At 40.8% G+C, this 15,148-nt stretch overlaps 3 protein-coding genes across 4 annotated transcripts; all 3 read right to left on the bottom strand.

Annotated features, from left to right (window-relative positions):
* Positions 1–51: 51 nt before the first annotated feature.
* LOC113776700 (pentatricopeptide repeat-containing protein At2g22070) lies at positions 52–2,373 on the bottom strand. Its single transcript, XM_027321762.1, has one exon. The coding sequence runs from the start codon at positions 2,304–2,306 to the stop codon at positions 99–101; it is 2,208 nt and encodes a 735-aa protein (XP_027177563.1). The 5' UTR covers positions 2,307–2,373; the 3' UTR covers positions 52–98.
* An 865-nt stretch (positions 2,374–3,238) lies between these two features.
* On the bottom strand, positions 3,239–6,319 carry LOC113778238 (putative inactive glutathione hydrolase 4). 2 transcript variants are annotated; one of them, XM_027323563.1, is made up of 6 exons: positions 5,651–6,319; positions 5,017–5,535; positions 4,688–4,923; positions 4,172–4,436; positions 3,902–4,039; positions 3,239–3,646 (listed from the first exon to the last, which is right to left on the bottom strand). In XM_027323563.1, the coding sequence occupies exons 1-6, from the start codon at positions 6,011–6,013 to the stop codon at positions 3,428–3,430; spliced, it is 1,740 nt and encodes a 579-aa protein (XP_027179364.1). In that variant the 5' UTR covers positions 6,014–6,319; the 3' UTR covers positions 3,239–3,427. The 2 variants fall into 2 exon arrangements, with proteins under 2 accessions (XP_027179364.1, XP_027179366.1); XM_027323565.1 differs by lacking the exon at positions 5,651–6,319 and having other exon boundaries at positions 4,688–4,858; positions 5,017–5,161.
* Positions 6,320–8,489: 2,170 nt separating this feature from the next.
* Positions 8,490–9,735, bottom strand: LOC113776738 (F-box/kelch-repeat protein At3g23880-like). The gene is made up of 2 exons (XM_027321802.1): positions 9,683–9,735; positions 8,490–9,345 (listed from the first exon to the last, which is right to left on the bottom strand). Exons 1-2 carry the CDS (start codon positions 9,733–9,735, stop codon positions 8,490–8,492), a joined length of 909 nt encoding a protein of 302 aa, XP_027177603.1.
* Positions 9,736–15,148: the final 5,413 nt, after the last annotated feature.

Below are 15,148 nucleotides of genomic sequence, written 5' to 3'. Positions count from 1 at the left end.
TCATTTAGCTGAACTGTGCGGATAAAACTGGTCAACCTTGACGGTCCCCTTAACAAAAGGTTCCAAGTTAAATAGTTGAATTGATATCTTTTTTTGTCCTACCAATAGTCCCGACAAGAACATAAACCACCTTTGAAGTGGTGAAAACGAGTAGCATCCCTTAAAATAATTTCTCTCTCCACAAGTTTGGAAATGAATTTAATAGCAGAGTGACAGTCATTACAAACTCTAAGGTTCTTCATGATCCTTAAAGTGGATTTTTCTGGAGTATTTATCAAACCAAATGCAATAGCAAGTTTCTCACTGTGATGTCTAAGAATCTGTTCTTTCACTTCATTATCAAGATCATGCAGCACTGACTCCATGTCTGGAACAAAACCCATTTTCTTTATCTCTTTCCAGATTTTGTCCATAACCTGGTAAATTGTATCTCTCTGTGGGTGAAGTGCATCTTCTACCCCAAATACATGAACTTCACTTTTAATCTGAATCCAACTAAATCCTTGCTCTTTCTTTACCTGTCTATCTTTCATTGACTTTCTGACCGAAGCAGCTTCTTGCCATCTTCCACAGGCAGAATAAGCATTAGCAAGTGCTGTAAAGGCCCCACTGTGGTCTGGCTCAATTGAAAGCAATTTCTCAGCTGCTACTGTTGCCAGCTCTGCATTCTTATGAATCTTGCAAGAAGCTAAAATTGATCCCCAAGCTATAACATCTGGCTGAATTGGCATGTTCTGAATGAAATGTTGTGCTTCCTGTAGCAATCCAGCACGTCCAAACAGGTCAATCATGCAAGCATAGTGGCTTGAGGTGGGTACAATTCCATGTACATCTTGCATCATCTTGTAGTATCTACGGCCTTGTTCAACCTTCCCCACATGTGTGCAGGCAGAGAGGACACCTACATAAGTTATATGGTCTGGCTTAATACTCAATCCCAGCATATTCTCAAACAGTTGAATGGCTTCATCTGCAACTCCATGTTGAGCTAAAGCTATGATCATGGATGTCCAAGAGACAGGGTCTCTTTTCCAATTTGTTAGGTTGAATAATCTCTTTGCGCTACCAATGTTACCAGCCTTTGAATACATGGTAATTAAAGCATTGCTCACAGATACGGACGATGCCTCCAATGATTTCAAGGCCACTGCATGGATCTGCTTGCCATGATTCAAAGAAGCCAAGCTTGAACAAATGCTTAGCATAGCTGCTAGAGTGAAATTATTAGGTTTTGGACCTTCTCTTATCATCAATCTAAAAAGTGCCATCCCTTCGTCATAAAAGCCATTCTGCACATAACCTACAATCATTGCCGTCCAAGCAACCACATCACGTTCTTTTAATGAGTCAAAGATCACCCTTGCTGGATTGATATCTCCAATCTTGATATATCCATCCAGTAAAGCTGTAAATGCTACAATATCTAGATTTGATACTCCACTTTGGCGTACAACTTTTTGAGCAATTTCAACACAGCCACACTTAGAGTACATCGAGATTAAAGCATTCCCAACAGCCCCAGAAGTACCAAAACTGGTCCTAACAATGTGACCATGAATTTGCTTTCCTGAAGTAACATTCTGAGTATTTGCACAAGCAGATAAAACACTAGCTAGGGTGTACTTATCAGGCAACAGGTCAGTGCCCTTGACCATGTTAGAGAACATGTCCAGAGCTTCATTATCAAAACCATGCTGATTGTAACCTGTAATCATTGAGTTCCAAGAAACAATATCACGTTCTTTCATCTGATCAAACTGAGCAAGTGCAAGATCAACCTCACCGTGCTGCATGTGCAAGGAAATCATCCAATTCCAGCTTGAGACATTCTTTAACTCTATCCTGTCAAAAGCCACCTTTGCAGTACCAACATCACCAGACTTTGAATACATATTTAACAACGAATTTGCTACAGCTACATTGCCACCAAACCCGAGTTTAACAACAAAAGAATGCACCTTGCTACCGATATCTAACCCTTTAATTGCACCACAAGCTGCAAGTACATTAGTAAAAGTATATTGGGTTGGAAGAATTCTACTCAATACCATCTTACAAAACATCCTTAGAGCATCCTCAGAACGCCCCAGTTGATTATAGCCCACGATCATTGTAGTCCACGAAACAGAATCATATTCAGGCATCTCATTAAAAAGAGAAATTGCTTCACGAATCATGCCTCGTTTTGCATATGCAGACAAGAGCGTGTTCCATGAAGATGTGTTTCTCACAGGCATTTCATCGAAAACCTTAACAGCATCGGGGATGAACCCAGATTTTGCATATACATTTATGAGATTATTCATCACAAAGAGTCCTAATTGAAGCCCAGACTTGATGATTTGGGCGTGGATTGATCTTGCTGCTAAAGGGTCTTTGCTTTTGAGACTTGTTTGGAGGAGGGATATGTAGAGATTTGACTGAGAGGCCCATGATTGCATTCTTCGGGTTTGGATTTGTACTAACTTAGACGATTAATTACCACTCTTATGGCGTCTGATTCTCATTGAAATTAGAAGGTTTCGGTGGTATTTTGAAACTTAATGGCTGAGAGTTTTGAAAAGCTAGAACTTGCGGGAAATGCAGAGGAGGCTTTTATGGCGCCAAAATTGGAGGGCTCTCCCTAACGGTCAAGATGCTTCCTTTAAAATATCTCACATAGAAATCAGAAAGAAAAATAATAAATGGATAAAAGGAATTAAAATAGTACCTAATAAGTGATGAATGGAAAATTTACATAATAGGCCTTTAAATTGTAGTCATCCAGAAGTTACTGTCTCCCCAACAATAAGAATAATAGTGTGCCAACACAAGTTGACTCAATTGGTAAGAACGGTCACTTATTCATAGAAGGTCACCGTCGACGTGAAAACTGTATTGATAGGTGATTTATAAGAATCTCTACAAGCGATCTATGGTTCTGGAAGCATGTCTTTATCCATGGTAGTGATTGGAGCCAAACTGACCCAAATTTCTCTTATAAAAGAAAGAAGAATACTGTTGGATTAATTGAAAATAAATAAATAAAGTATACTCTAATTTTCCATCGGCCGGTTAGCTCAGCTGGTTAAATACTCCAATACCAAGGTCGGGAAAACGAATCTTTGTTTAGGATGATAGTAAATTACACTAGACATAGGTTACAGTTCCTACTGCAATCCTACAATTTAAAAAAAAAAAAAAAAGTATTCTCTAAATTTTCTTGTTAGTTTGAAGTCTTTTGGACAATTGGACTCAATAACAAGGAATTCATCTCTAACAATTAGACAAATATTTTGGTGAAGGTTATTGTTGAACAAATGAACATTCCCTCTACTCAATAGCTTTCATTTGATATAGAAATTGGACATAATATTTATTGGCACAACAATAAAAAATGGGCATATACTATTTCACTAGAGCCCTGAAAAAATGACTGCTTATAAAGTCAAAAACCCGCAGGAAAACCACCCTTTCTTGGATCACTCACTGCCACAAGCTCATTAGACTCCAGATCTTGAACCACAAATTGGCAAATTGTCCCACCTGCAACACTTTTTAGTACATGGCCTCTCTTCTTCAGGAAACTCCTTGTTTCCTCAGGAACTTCAAAGTGATCTCCGGTCACTACTTTCCAGTCTTCATAATTCACCACATTAGGGATCAGCTGCATTCGCATGAGCATTCAGTGTATGAGTAAAAATAAGCAACTACATTTGTAATAGACTGAGTCTCAAATTATAAGCATCTGAAGTTGTATGAGAGATATCTTATTGTTTAATCATCAAGAATTTAATGAGTTTTGTTGCTGTTCAGCAAGAAGTCAAGCAAATTTGAAACAATTTCGAACATTAGCCAAAAAATGTACTTAGGAAAAGAAGGGCTGAATGCAGAATTTTGCAACCGAATAATGAGTAATCACCTCATGATAAAACCTTGGAGCCATGACAGAAGCCAGAGGATCCATCCCATTAACAAAATAGTTCAAGAATACCTCTGCTGTTCCTGCAATTATCTTGGATCCTCCACTTGCACCTACAACAGCCTTCAACTTTCCTCCCTGTTTTTCGCATCATTCATGATAAAGGGCTCTAGTTTAGGTCCAATCATGTCGAGTCTTGGGAAGGGACGAGACAAGCCTTGGCATTGTAGTTTTTAAGCTGATCAAATGGAAAGGACTTGGTCGAATTACCTGGAGAACAATTGTAGGTGACATGGATGACAGAGGTCTTTTGCCTGGATGAACAAAGTTGGCCGGCGCTGGTGGAGGCTCATCTGTAGAAGCATTATCAGGCATGGAGAAGTCATCCATTTCATTGTTGAGGACTATGCCAGTAGATGGTGAAAGAAATTTAGCACCAAAGTATCCATTTATGGTATTAGTCATTGACACAGCATTTCTGTCAGTGTCCACAATTGACACATGGCTAGTTCCATGGTCATGGATTTGATTCCACCTAGTTGGGAGCAAGGATTCAGCAAGAGCAAAATTATGAGAATACAACTGTAAGCAACTTGCTAAAATGTAACAGTAACAGGTTGAAAAGGTTGATAATGATCATACTAACACATGCTTGAAAATCCAGACAGATCTTTAGTTGATAGAATCAAATTATGTGGGTAATTAATAAAGTTCTCTTAGATGGTTAAAACAGTGAGAGAGTGCAGGATCTGAAATTGTACAATTGGAGACTAGCTGCTTAATTACCTGCCACCATAATGAGGAGGGCTAAAGGTCATATTGTCATTGATGGTCTTCTGCAACTCTTGTGCAAATTCCATTGAGAGCATATCATTTAAGACATCTTTGATGTTAACGAAATCTGGATCTCCAAGGTTCATTCTCACGGCAAATGCATGCTTTAAAGCCTCAATCGTTCTGTGTGCCAAGAGGGGATTAGAGCTATTCACAGAACTTCCATATTGTGCTAGAATATTTAGTGTCTGACATCAAAATTTAACAGATTCAATGTCCAATGCAAATTTCAGAAGCATTATATTGAAAATGAAGCAAAAAAGTAAAGGTGATTTACTTACAAGAACCATTGCAGCACCTCCAGAAGAAGGAGGAGGCATTCCGAGTATTTCAACCCCCAGGATATTGGTAGAGATTGGTTCTCTGATCTTAACTTGGTAACGCTGCATGTCGTCCAGGCTGAGTATTCCTCCAGCGTCCTGGACATCTTTAACCAAGTCATATGCAATTGTCCCATTGCAGAAAGATTTCAATTCATCCTTTGAAACTTTGATCAGTGTGTCTGCTAGTTTTCGGTTGTAACATCTATCCCCTGGCTGCAAGAGGCTGCCATTCGATGTAAAAATCTCTCGAAGTCCTTTATCTGCCAGAATTTCTGATTCTGTTGCAACCATTTGCACGTGGAGATATGGTGAAATCCTGAATCCATGGCAAGCAAAATATGCTGCAGGCCTGACAAGCCTACTCCAAGGAAGCCTTCCATACTGCTTCCAAGCCTCGTGGAGACCTACCAATTCCCCTGGAACTGCTACAGAAAGCGCACCAGCAGCTTTAATCGTTTCATTTCCCGAGTACATATTCTGTACAAAAAGCAAAAGAAATGGGCTTAAGATCAGATAATTCTCTATCTTCTGGCTAGCCAAATTTTTCAAAGAGGAATAAATCATCAGGTCGATACATTGGACTTTTATGTACCTGGGAAGCTCTTTTTGGAGCGGTTTCTCTCATATCAAAAGCCTCAGCTTTCCCATCAGCTGATCGAACAATCAGAAATCCACCTCCACCAATGCCACTAGAGGCCGGGCTAACAACACCCAAGCAAAGGGCAGCAGCAACTGCTGCATCAACAGCATGACCTCCTTCGCGAAGAACATCTCTTCCAACTTTGGAGCATCGACCATCATCCGTGGCAACAACACCATGTTTTCCTCTTATCTGTTCCTTTCTCTTGGTTGTTGATGCCGTCTCGAGGCTTGAGCTCCAACTCAAAGGAGTCAGCAGCAAAAGCAACAGGGCTACAGATGCCAGCCATGGTGTGCATCTAGCTGAAAAATTCATGGGGGAGATGATCTCGCAAAAACTTCAAATGATGATCAAAATGCACATTTTTGGCCTAGCCATATTTCTCTAGCGCAAGTCAACTTCAGAGGAAAAATGCTGATAAGGCATCTTAACTGTAAACCATTAACTCTACTTTTGTTACATCCTTCCACTGGATTACAGGGAAATTTCCAGGAGCCATGTGTTTTCATGTGATCAACCAAACAGAACTTGTGGAAAAGGAAGAACAATACACAAATTTGATGTGGCTCGGCTAAAAGTTGAGGCTGAGGACAGATTGCGGGATCGTAGAAAGTGGGAAGAGTTTATGACAACCTCAGTTGACCGTCTCTGTACCTCAACACGACTCTTTATGAATTGAACATTTGTGAAATTACCAATATAACCTAGTACCGAATAGAAGACGCGTCAATATGACCCAAGTGTGATATGGCAAAAGATAATTACCCTTTTCGTCCTTGACCTTTGTCTCTTGTTCTGATTTGGTCCTTGATATCTTTTATTTCACATCTAATACCTTGGGCACCGTTTGGATTGAAGGAAAGTAAAGGAAAGGAAATGAGAGCATTCCAGTGGAAAAGAACAGAAAGGAGAGTAGAAGAAATCGGAGTTCATTTATCTTGCTTGGCTTACGGAAGGAAAGGAAAAGAAACTATCATGCGTTGTTTACATTTTTATCTATAATTTAAAAATTCAATTTATGAATGCATAATATATTTTTTTAGCAAATTTTAAAATTTTGATTAATCTTAATGTCCTTTCCCTCAACTTCCACTTACTTTTGGATGGAAAGCAGACTAACAAAAAATAACTAAATCTTATCCCTCCCTTTCCCTCCCAATCCTTTCAATTCTTTTCTCAAAAACCAATCCAAACACCAAAAACCTTATCTTTCCCTTTCCTTCCCTCCCAAATATTAAAAAAAAAAAAGGAAAAAAAAAGAGCACCCAATACGAGAATATTTCAAAGCACTTTACTCACATGTTATGACCATTTTGCAAAACTGCAAAAGATATGATGCAAAACCTTTCTTGATGAGCAAAGTGGAAGAGACTTGCTTGATGGTGCAATTCTAACTTATGATGCTCAATTGTACATTTATAGAAGCAAGAAACTTGGGGGGCATTTGGTAGAATTGATGCGACAATTGGAAAAATAAAATCTCCAAATTGCATTATAGTCAAAAAAAAATAATTGCTGTTAGGTACCATATTTTGTCATGTAACCAGCAGCAAAATTAAAGATGAGAATTGCCAGATAGATACCTAAATTATCAGCAAAGAAATGCGACTTTGTTTCTTTTTGAAGACTCTTGTATTTGTCCTTTCAACTTCAGATGTTATTTTCTTTCAATTTCATAATTCTTGGCCTGATTGCTGTCTCCTCTTGCTCAATCAAGCCATAAGAAATTCCCTTTCTGCCTTTTTGTAAGTTTAGCCATAAAAAGTTCTTATCATGCTGTAGAAAAGAACACCTAGAGGAGGCATAATATAGCAAACGACCTTTTATACTTGTCTTTTTGTGATATTAGTCTACATGTGCCCCTCAAGTAACATTAATTTGCTCTTTTTATTTATTTATTTTAAGGCAAGCAACTTGTAATATTTGCTATGCTTGCTTTTAAATCTATTGCTATTTTGGACAAATGGATTGTTGTTTTACGAGATTGGTATTCCTTTAAAAATTGTCATAGTTTAGGAATATCCAGAAATAGGTTCAGAAACATCTAGGGATCAGTTCCTCGGTGCAAAAGTCTTTCCAATGAAAGACTCTGGTCAAGCCTTTTCATGTAATTTTGACATCCATTCTTTTAACGCCATGTTTGTAAGTTCTTAGTTTTAAAATTTGCTCCTTAAAAAAAAAGAAAAAAAAAAAAGAAAGCTTTGTTGTGTGTAAGTTTGTGCATCACAAGTTGAATGAAAATATCAAGTGCATGAGCTAAGTCCAATGGAAAAAATGCAAAGTACAATTAATAATTGGATCAAGCAATTGGCTGAATGAGAAACTCGTCCAACCATTGAGGTTGGCTGAGCGGTTAGAAAGGGTTTTTAGAATTCTCTCTGCTATCAAGTTCAAAATTCAAATCTATAAGAAACTCACATAAACTTCTATTTGAAGGCATCTTTTTTCCTAATTTCGTCCTCAGATTTTACGGATTTGGCTTCTCTCCATTTTTCGGAGTGCATATTTGGATGCATGACACGTGTCTTCATTTATTAACAAGAGTTAGGATTAGTCAAAGTTAAAATAATCATGTCCTATATTGACAAAACACTTGAACTATCGTATCACTAAAATCAACTTCTATATTCTACAGCTGCAGAACTAATTTGAGAAATTAAGCAAAAAAAAAAAAGAAAACGGCCTTTTTCAATAAATAATTGGAGATTCTCCTTCAATTTTGTTTTCCTACAACTATATAAGACCTTTTTGGCACCTGGCCAAATAGGAATCAGACTTTCCACATAATCAACTACAAAGTAATACGCCAAGATGGAGATGAAGCAGAACCAGAACCAGAACCAGAACCGAGTCCAAAATCTTCGTAGATGCCTCTTCCATAGTCATACAAAACAATATCCCATCTGCAATCTGCTAAGTCTTTACTGTTGATTGTGAATCCCTTTACGTCAGAGTACTGGAATCCGCCGTCTGAAGAGTTTGGGACAGCAATTTTCGAAGATTTGTATGTACCTTTATCCTGATCATCCTTCACTATCCAGACCTCATCCCCAAGCGGTGGAAACCAACAGGCTAAAGAAAGACAGCCCTGATAAACCCCAAGCCGAGCAGTAGAAAAGTCGAGAGGATTGCTTTCCGGTAACAGAATCTCCTCAAACTTTTTCTCAACATTGTTGAATTTGATCACTGAATATGCTGGTGCATCTTTACCGCAGTTAACTTTATACACAAGCCAATGCAGAATCCCATTGAATGCCGCAGAAATCTGAAAATCTTTGGTGCGGCTGACGCTCATAGGCATGTTGGTCAGGTCAACTGACCTCCAAAAATTGCTCTTCGAACTATATATCTCGACTATACGGAACATGAAAATCTTGACAACTTTATAATCATCGTTACGCTGGTCGAAGAAGAATCGCAAATCTGTGAAATGTTCAAGAGATTTGCTATTGGGAAGTGCCCTGCGCTGATGCAATAAGGGATTCCAGAGGTATATTTTCTTGGGATTGTAGCAATTGCAAATCTTGTGAACACATAGGATTCCATTGCAGCAACCTGCAAGAATGTAATCATCTGGAAGACAAAAGGGAGTTGTAAACAGGCTGATTTTGTTCAGTCTCTCAATCTCAAATAGGGCATAGTGACAGCTGCATGATTGTTTATGAGATTTCTAGCTGCAAACTAGAAGAGGAAAATTTTTGTTGGTTTTGGGAGATTTTTCCATGGATATGTAATGAAGTGAACAAACTAACTAAGGACAAAAACATGACTTAGGAAGCAGAAACCATGAAAGCGTGAATGTCAGAAGTAGGAAGGCGCGATCTCTAGGCAAAGTAAATACAAAAGGCGTGAGTAAGCAGTAACAAGGAAGCCGGAACATGAAGGCGTGGATGCTAAGGAACTGAAGGCGTGAACATTGGACAGAAGGGTTATCAAAAGCGTGGCCAAAGGATCACGCTTTTCCTGGGTTTTAGTTGTTCTAACAGAACCTCAGGAGCGGCAACTTGCAAATACAACTTGCAGATATAATTCAACATGTGTATTGTTTTTATTGGCTCAGTTAGTAATCTGTTAGGATTCATTAGCTTTATAAGCAGACTTCTCTGCTCAAGTAAGGTAGCATTTTGAATTCATTTTGTCCAGATTCATCAGAATCTACTTGAGGAGCAATCCTCATTTTTCCCTCCCAAATTTTCCTTCAATCTTTCCCCTTCTTAGCTAAATCCATTATTTCTGTTCTTGTAATTTGTTTTCCAGATTCAATTAATGAAAGTTGAAGTTCATTCGTTCACTAATTCATTGATTCATCATTAACTGGTTTTATTCATTCGAGCTTGTTCTTTCTGATTTTTGCATTAGTTCTGGCTTCTCTGGTTTCTGTACCATAACAGTGGTATCAGAGCTAGCTACGAGCCATTGGGAAAATGACTAAGAACCAGGATGAGATGAGGAAGGAGATCACTGAGCTAGGAAGTGTAGTTAGAACTTTTGCTAACAGGAGTGATGGATTGGAGCAAGCTGTCAGGATCATGGAGCACAGGCAGGAGAGTACTGAAAAAACACTCAAAAACCTGGATCAGAAGTATGAAGGTATGATGAACATGATGGCACAAATGTTAGCAAGGTTAAATGACAAAGGGAAGGAGGTAGAAGGCAACAGCTCAGAGTCCAGTTTGGTGCATAAGGAGGACAACGGAAGGAAGGAGGAGCAGAAAGGAGCCAAGGATAGATCTGAATCTCAGGGTCCCAGGTCTTTCGCTAGGCTACCTAAGGTGGACCTGCCATCATTCACTGGGGAAAATCCCAGGGAATGGATCAGGAAGGCCAACAAGTACTTCAAAATCAATGGAGTAGAGGAGGAAATGAAGTCTGAGGTTGCAGAACTCTACTTCAGAGATAAGGCAGATATCTGGTTTCATGGTGTATTCAGTGGAAGGGAGGATATTCCTTGGGATGAGCTCTGCAGTGCACTATGTGAGAGGTTTGGAGACGGAACCCCTGAGGAAGCTATAGAGGAGTTCAACAAACTAATGCAGACAGGATCAGTAGCTGACTACTTGGAGAAATTTGAAATGCTCAAAGCTCTGGTAATGCCTTCCCTCCCTCATCAGCAGGATTGCTATTATAAAACATGTTTCCTAAGTGGATTAAAAGAGGAAATAGTGACTATGGTAAAACTAGCCAAACCAAAAACACTGGCAGATGCTGTGGAAGCTGCCAAACTACAGGAGAGGAACCTGAGAGCATTGTAGAGAATCCACAAGACCCCTACCTACAGCCCCAGCTACCAGAAACCCCAGCCTAAAGTCCCATACCAGCCAAAATTCCCTGACAAAACCCCAAGCTACCTCAAACTACCTGACAAACAGATTTCCAAAACATACAGTAACCACCCCAATTCCCAGAGCCAATTCAAAAAACTCACCCCAGCAGAACTCAACTACAGGAGGGAAAAGGGCCTTTGCTTCAAATGTGCTGAACCATATACATTGGGGCATGTATGTAGACAGTCCCATTTAAACTTGCTGATATTGGAGGAGGAGGAGACACCAGGAAAGGTTGAAGAGGGAGAAAAGAAGGATGAGGCTGATATATTCTGTGACTGTATTGGAGGGGAGTTAGAGAATGAACTCATGGAAGTATCTATCCATGCCCTGGCTGGAGGAGGTGAACATAAGACCATCAGGATCAAGGGGATAGTTCAGAGGAGGGCCGTTACTGCACTAGTTGACAGTGGCAGTACTCATTGCTTTGTTGATGAACAGTTGGCTAGAAGCTTGAAAATGGCAACACAGGGAGAGACTCTGACAGTTAGAGTGGCAAACGGGGAGAAACTTCAATCCAGAAACATTTCCAAGCCTGTAGTATGGAAGATGCAGGGATATGAATTCTCACACCAGTTCAATACTCTAAGGCTGGGAGGGTGTGATATGATACTAGGAGTAGACTGGCTAGCCAGGAACAGCCCTATGGAGTTTGATTTCAGAAAATTAAGTATGAAATTCAGGAAAGGGAAACAACAGGTGGAGCTAAAGGGAGAGGACAATACCATACAACTTAAACTCATAAGAGGAAGTAGGTTGCACAAGTGGACCAGGAAGCATACGTATGGAATTATGGCACAGGTGTGTGCAGTGGAGGACAGGGAATCAGTACAGGGGCCAACCCCACCAGTTATGGAGAAGCTACTGCAGGACTTTGCAGATGTTTTCCAGGAACCACAGGGACTACTCCCTACTAGGAGCCAGGATCACTGCATCACTCTCAAGGAGGGAGCAAAGCCATTCCAGATCAGGCCATACAGGTGTCCCTATATTCAGAAGACAGAGATTGAGAAACTGGTGCAGGAGATGCTACACTCTGGGATCATACAACTCAGCAGCAGCCCCTTTGCCTCACCAGTGTTGCTAGTCAAGAAAAAGGATGGATCATGGAGGTTTTGTGTGGACTACAGACAGTTGAATGACCTGACAGTGAAAAACAAGTTTCCTATGCCACTTATTGATGAACTGCTGGCCACTTATTGATGAACTGCTGGATGAATTGCATGGCTCCAAGTATTTCACCAAAATCGACCTCAGAGCAGGATACTTCCAGATAAGAGTAAGGGAGGAGGACATTCCAAAAACAGCTTTCAGAACACACCAGGGACTGTACGAATTCAAAGTCATGCCATTTGGCCTGACCAATGCACCAGCAACTTTCCAAGGATTGATGAACCAGGTATTCCAGAAACAACTAAGAAAGCATGTATTAGTGTTTTTTGATGACATATTAATCTACAGCCCTACACTAGAGGAACATATCCAGCATGTCACTGAAGTCTTTGACATTCTAAGGCAACACCAGCTCTATGCTAAGGAGAGCAAGTGCTCCTTTGCTCAAAAGCAGGTAGAATATCTAGGCCATATTATTTCAGCAGATGGGGTAAGAGCTGACCCTAAAAAGATTGACAGCATGATGGAATGGCCAAGACCAGGGAACACCAAGCAATTAAAGGGATTCTTGGGACTGACAGGCTACTACAGGAAATTTGTCAAGGGATATGGTGCCATTGCCAAACCACTGACCACCCTCCTCAAGAAAGATGGCTTCCACTGGGGAGAGGAGGCTGAGGATGCCTTCCAGAAACTCAAGTTAGCTATGTGCAGCACCCCTGTACTAGCTCTCCCTGACTTCACTCAACCCTTTATAGTAGAAACTGATGCCTGTTATGGGGGAATAGGAGCTGTACTAATGCAGAATAGGAGGCCATTGGCTTTTCTTAGTCAAAGCTTAGGGCAGAGGAACCTGGGATTGTCAATTTATGAAAAGGAACTTCTGGCCTTAGTCACAGCAGTCACTAAGTGGAGGCACTACCTTGAAGGCCATCACTTTATTATCAACACTGACCACCAAAGTCTAAAATACCTACTGGAGCAGAGGATCACCACCCCTCTGCAACAGAAATGGCTGACTAAGCTGATGGGGCTAAGCTATGAGATTTGCTACAAAAGGGGGAAGGAGAATGTGGTAGCTGATGCCCTCTCCAGAATAGGGAAAGAGGAAGCTGAGTGTGCAATGACTACCACCATTATACCTGAATGGATGAAAGAAGTGATGGAGAGCTATCTGGGAGATGACTGGGCTCAGGACCTCATCAGGGGACTCCTAGCATTTCCAGGACAGGCCTCAGATTATAGCTATCAGAGTGGAATTATGAGGTATAAGGGAAGAGTGGTGGTTGGCAAAGGGGGAGAGATAAGGAAGACACTCATCACTGCCCTCCATGACTCACAACTAGGAGGACATTCAGGCATCCAGGCCAGCTGGCTGAGAGCTAAACAGTTATTCTACTGGCCAGGTATGTTCAAAGAAATCAAGACAGCAGTATTGCAATGTGACACCTGCAGGAAATGTAAAGATGAACGTGCAGCATACCCAGGCCTACTCCAACCACTCCCTATTCCACAGCATTCCTGGAGTCATGTTACCATGGACTTTATAGAGGGGTTACCCAAGTCTGAGGGGAAGGATACTATACTGGTAGTAGTAGACAGATTTACTAAGTATGCTCACTTCATGAGTTTGGCTCACCCCTTTGAGGCTACAAAGATAGCTAGGATCTTTCTGGACCATATCTGTAAGCTACACGGTACCCCTCAGAGCATGATTTCAGATAGAGACAAGATCTTCACCAGCCAGTTCTAGACAGAGCTGTTCACATTATTGGGAGTAGGATTGAACCTGAGCACAGCATACCATCCCCAAACAGATGGCCAAACAGAGAGAGTCAACCAGGTACTGGAAATGTATCTCAGGTGTATGACACACTTGGAACCTAAGAAATGGAACACATGGCATTCCCTGGCTGAATGGTGGTATAACACTACCTACCACACTGCTATACAGATGACCCCTTTTGAAGCTTTGTATGGATCCAAGCCTCCACAGCTAGCACTTGGCCCCTATGAACAAGCCAAGGTGGCTACAGTGGGCGACTACATAAGAGATAGGAAGCAGATGGATGAACTATTGCAGCATAATCTGAAGGTTGCGCAGGAGCGGATGAAGAAGTATGCTGATATACACAGGAGTGAGAGGGAATTCCAAGTAGGTGAGTGGGTGTACTTAAGGTTACAGCCATACAGACAATCCACTGTGATGGTCAGGAACAATACCAAGTTATCTGCCAAATATTTTGGCCCCTACCTCATAGAGAAGAAGATTGGAAAGGTTGCTTACAAGCTTAAGCTGCCCTCTCAATCCAGGATACACCCTGTCTTTCACGTATCCTTACTGAAGAAGAAACTAGGAGATAAGACTGCCCCTATACTACAACTGCCAAACACTGATGACGGAGGACTCATTCGAGTGGAACCAGACTCCTTACTAGGAAGGAGAACGATCAAGAGGGGGAACACTGCTGTCACACAATGGTTGATTCAATGGTGGGGAACTGAACCAGCAGATGCCACCTGGGAGGATGCTGTGCAGATTAGGGAGAAATTTCCTCAATTCCAACCTTGAGGACAAGGTTGTTGCAAGGGGGAGGTATTGTAATGAAGTGAACAAACTAACTAAGGACAAAAACATGACTTAGGAAGCAGAAACCATGAAAGCGTGAATGTCAGAAGTAGGAAGGCGCGATCTCTAGGCAAAGTAAATACAAAAGGCGTGAGTAAGCAGTAACAAGGAAGCCGGAACATGAAGGCGTGGATGCTAAGGAACTGAAGGCGTGAACATTGGACAGAAGGGTTATCAAAAGCGTGGCCAAAGGATCACGCTTTTCCTGGGTTTTAGTTGTTCTAACAGAACCTCAGGAGCGGCAACTTGCAAATACAACTTGCAGATATAATTCAACACGTGTATTGTTTTTATTGGCTCAGTTAGTAATCTGTTAGGATTCATTAGCTTTATAAGCAGACTTCTCTGCTCAAGTAAGGTAGCATTTTGAATTCATTTTGTCCA

This window comes from Coffea eugenioides, chromosome 7 (genome assembly GCF_003713205.1).
Source record: "Coffea eugenioides isolate CCC68of chromosome 7, Ceug_1.0, whole genome shotgun sequence".
NCBI classification, from domain to species: domain Eukaryota; kingdom Viridiplantae; phylum Streptophyta; class Magnoliopsida; order Gentianales; family Rubiaceae; genus Coffea; species Coffea eugenioides.
Note: the sequence above shows the minus strand (reverse complement) of the source record. Positions and strands in the feature narration are given on the sequence as shown.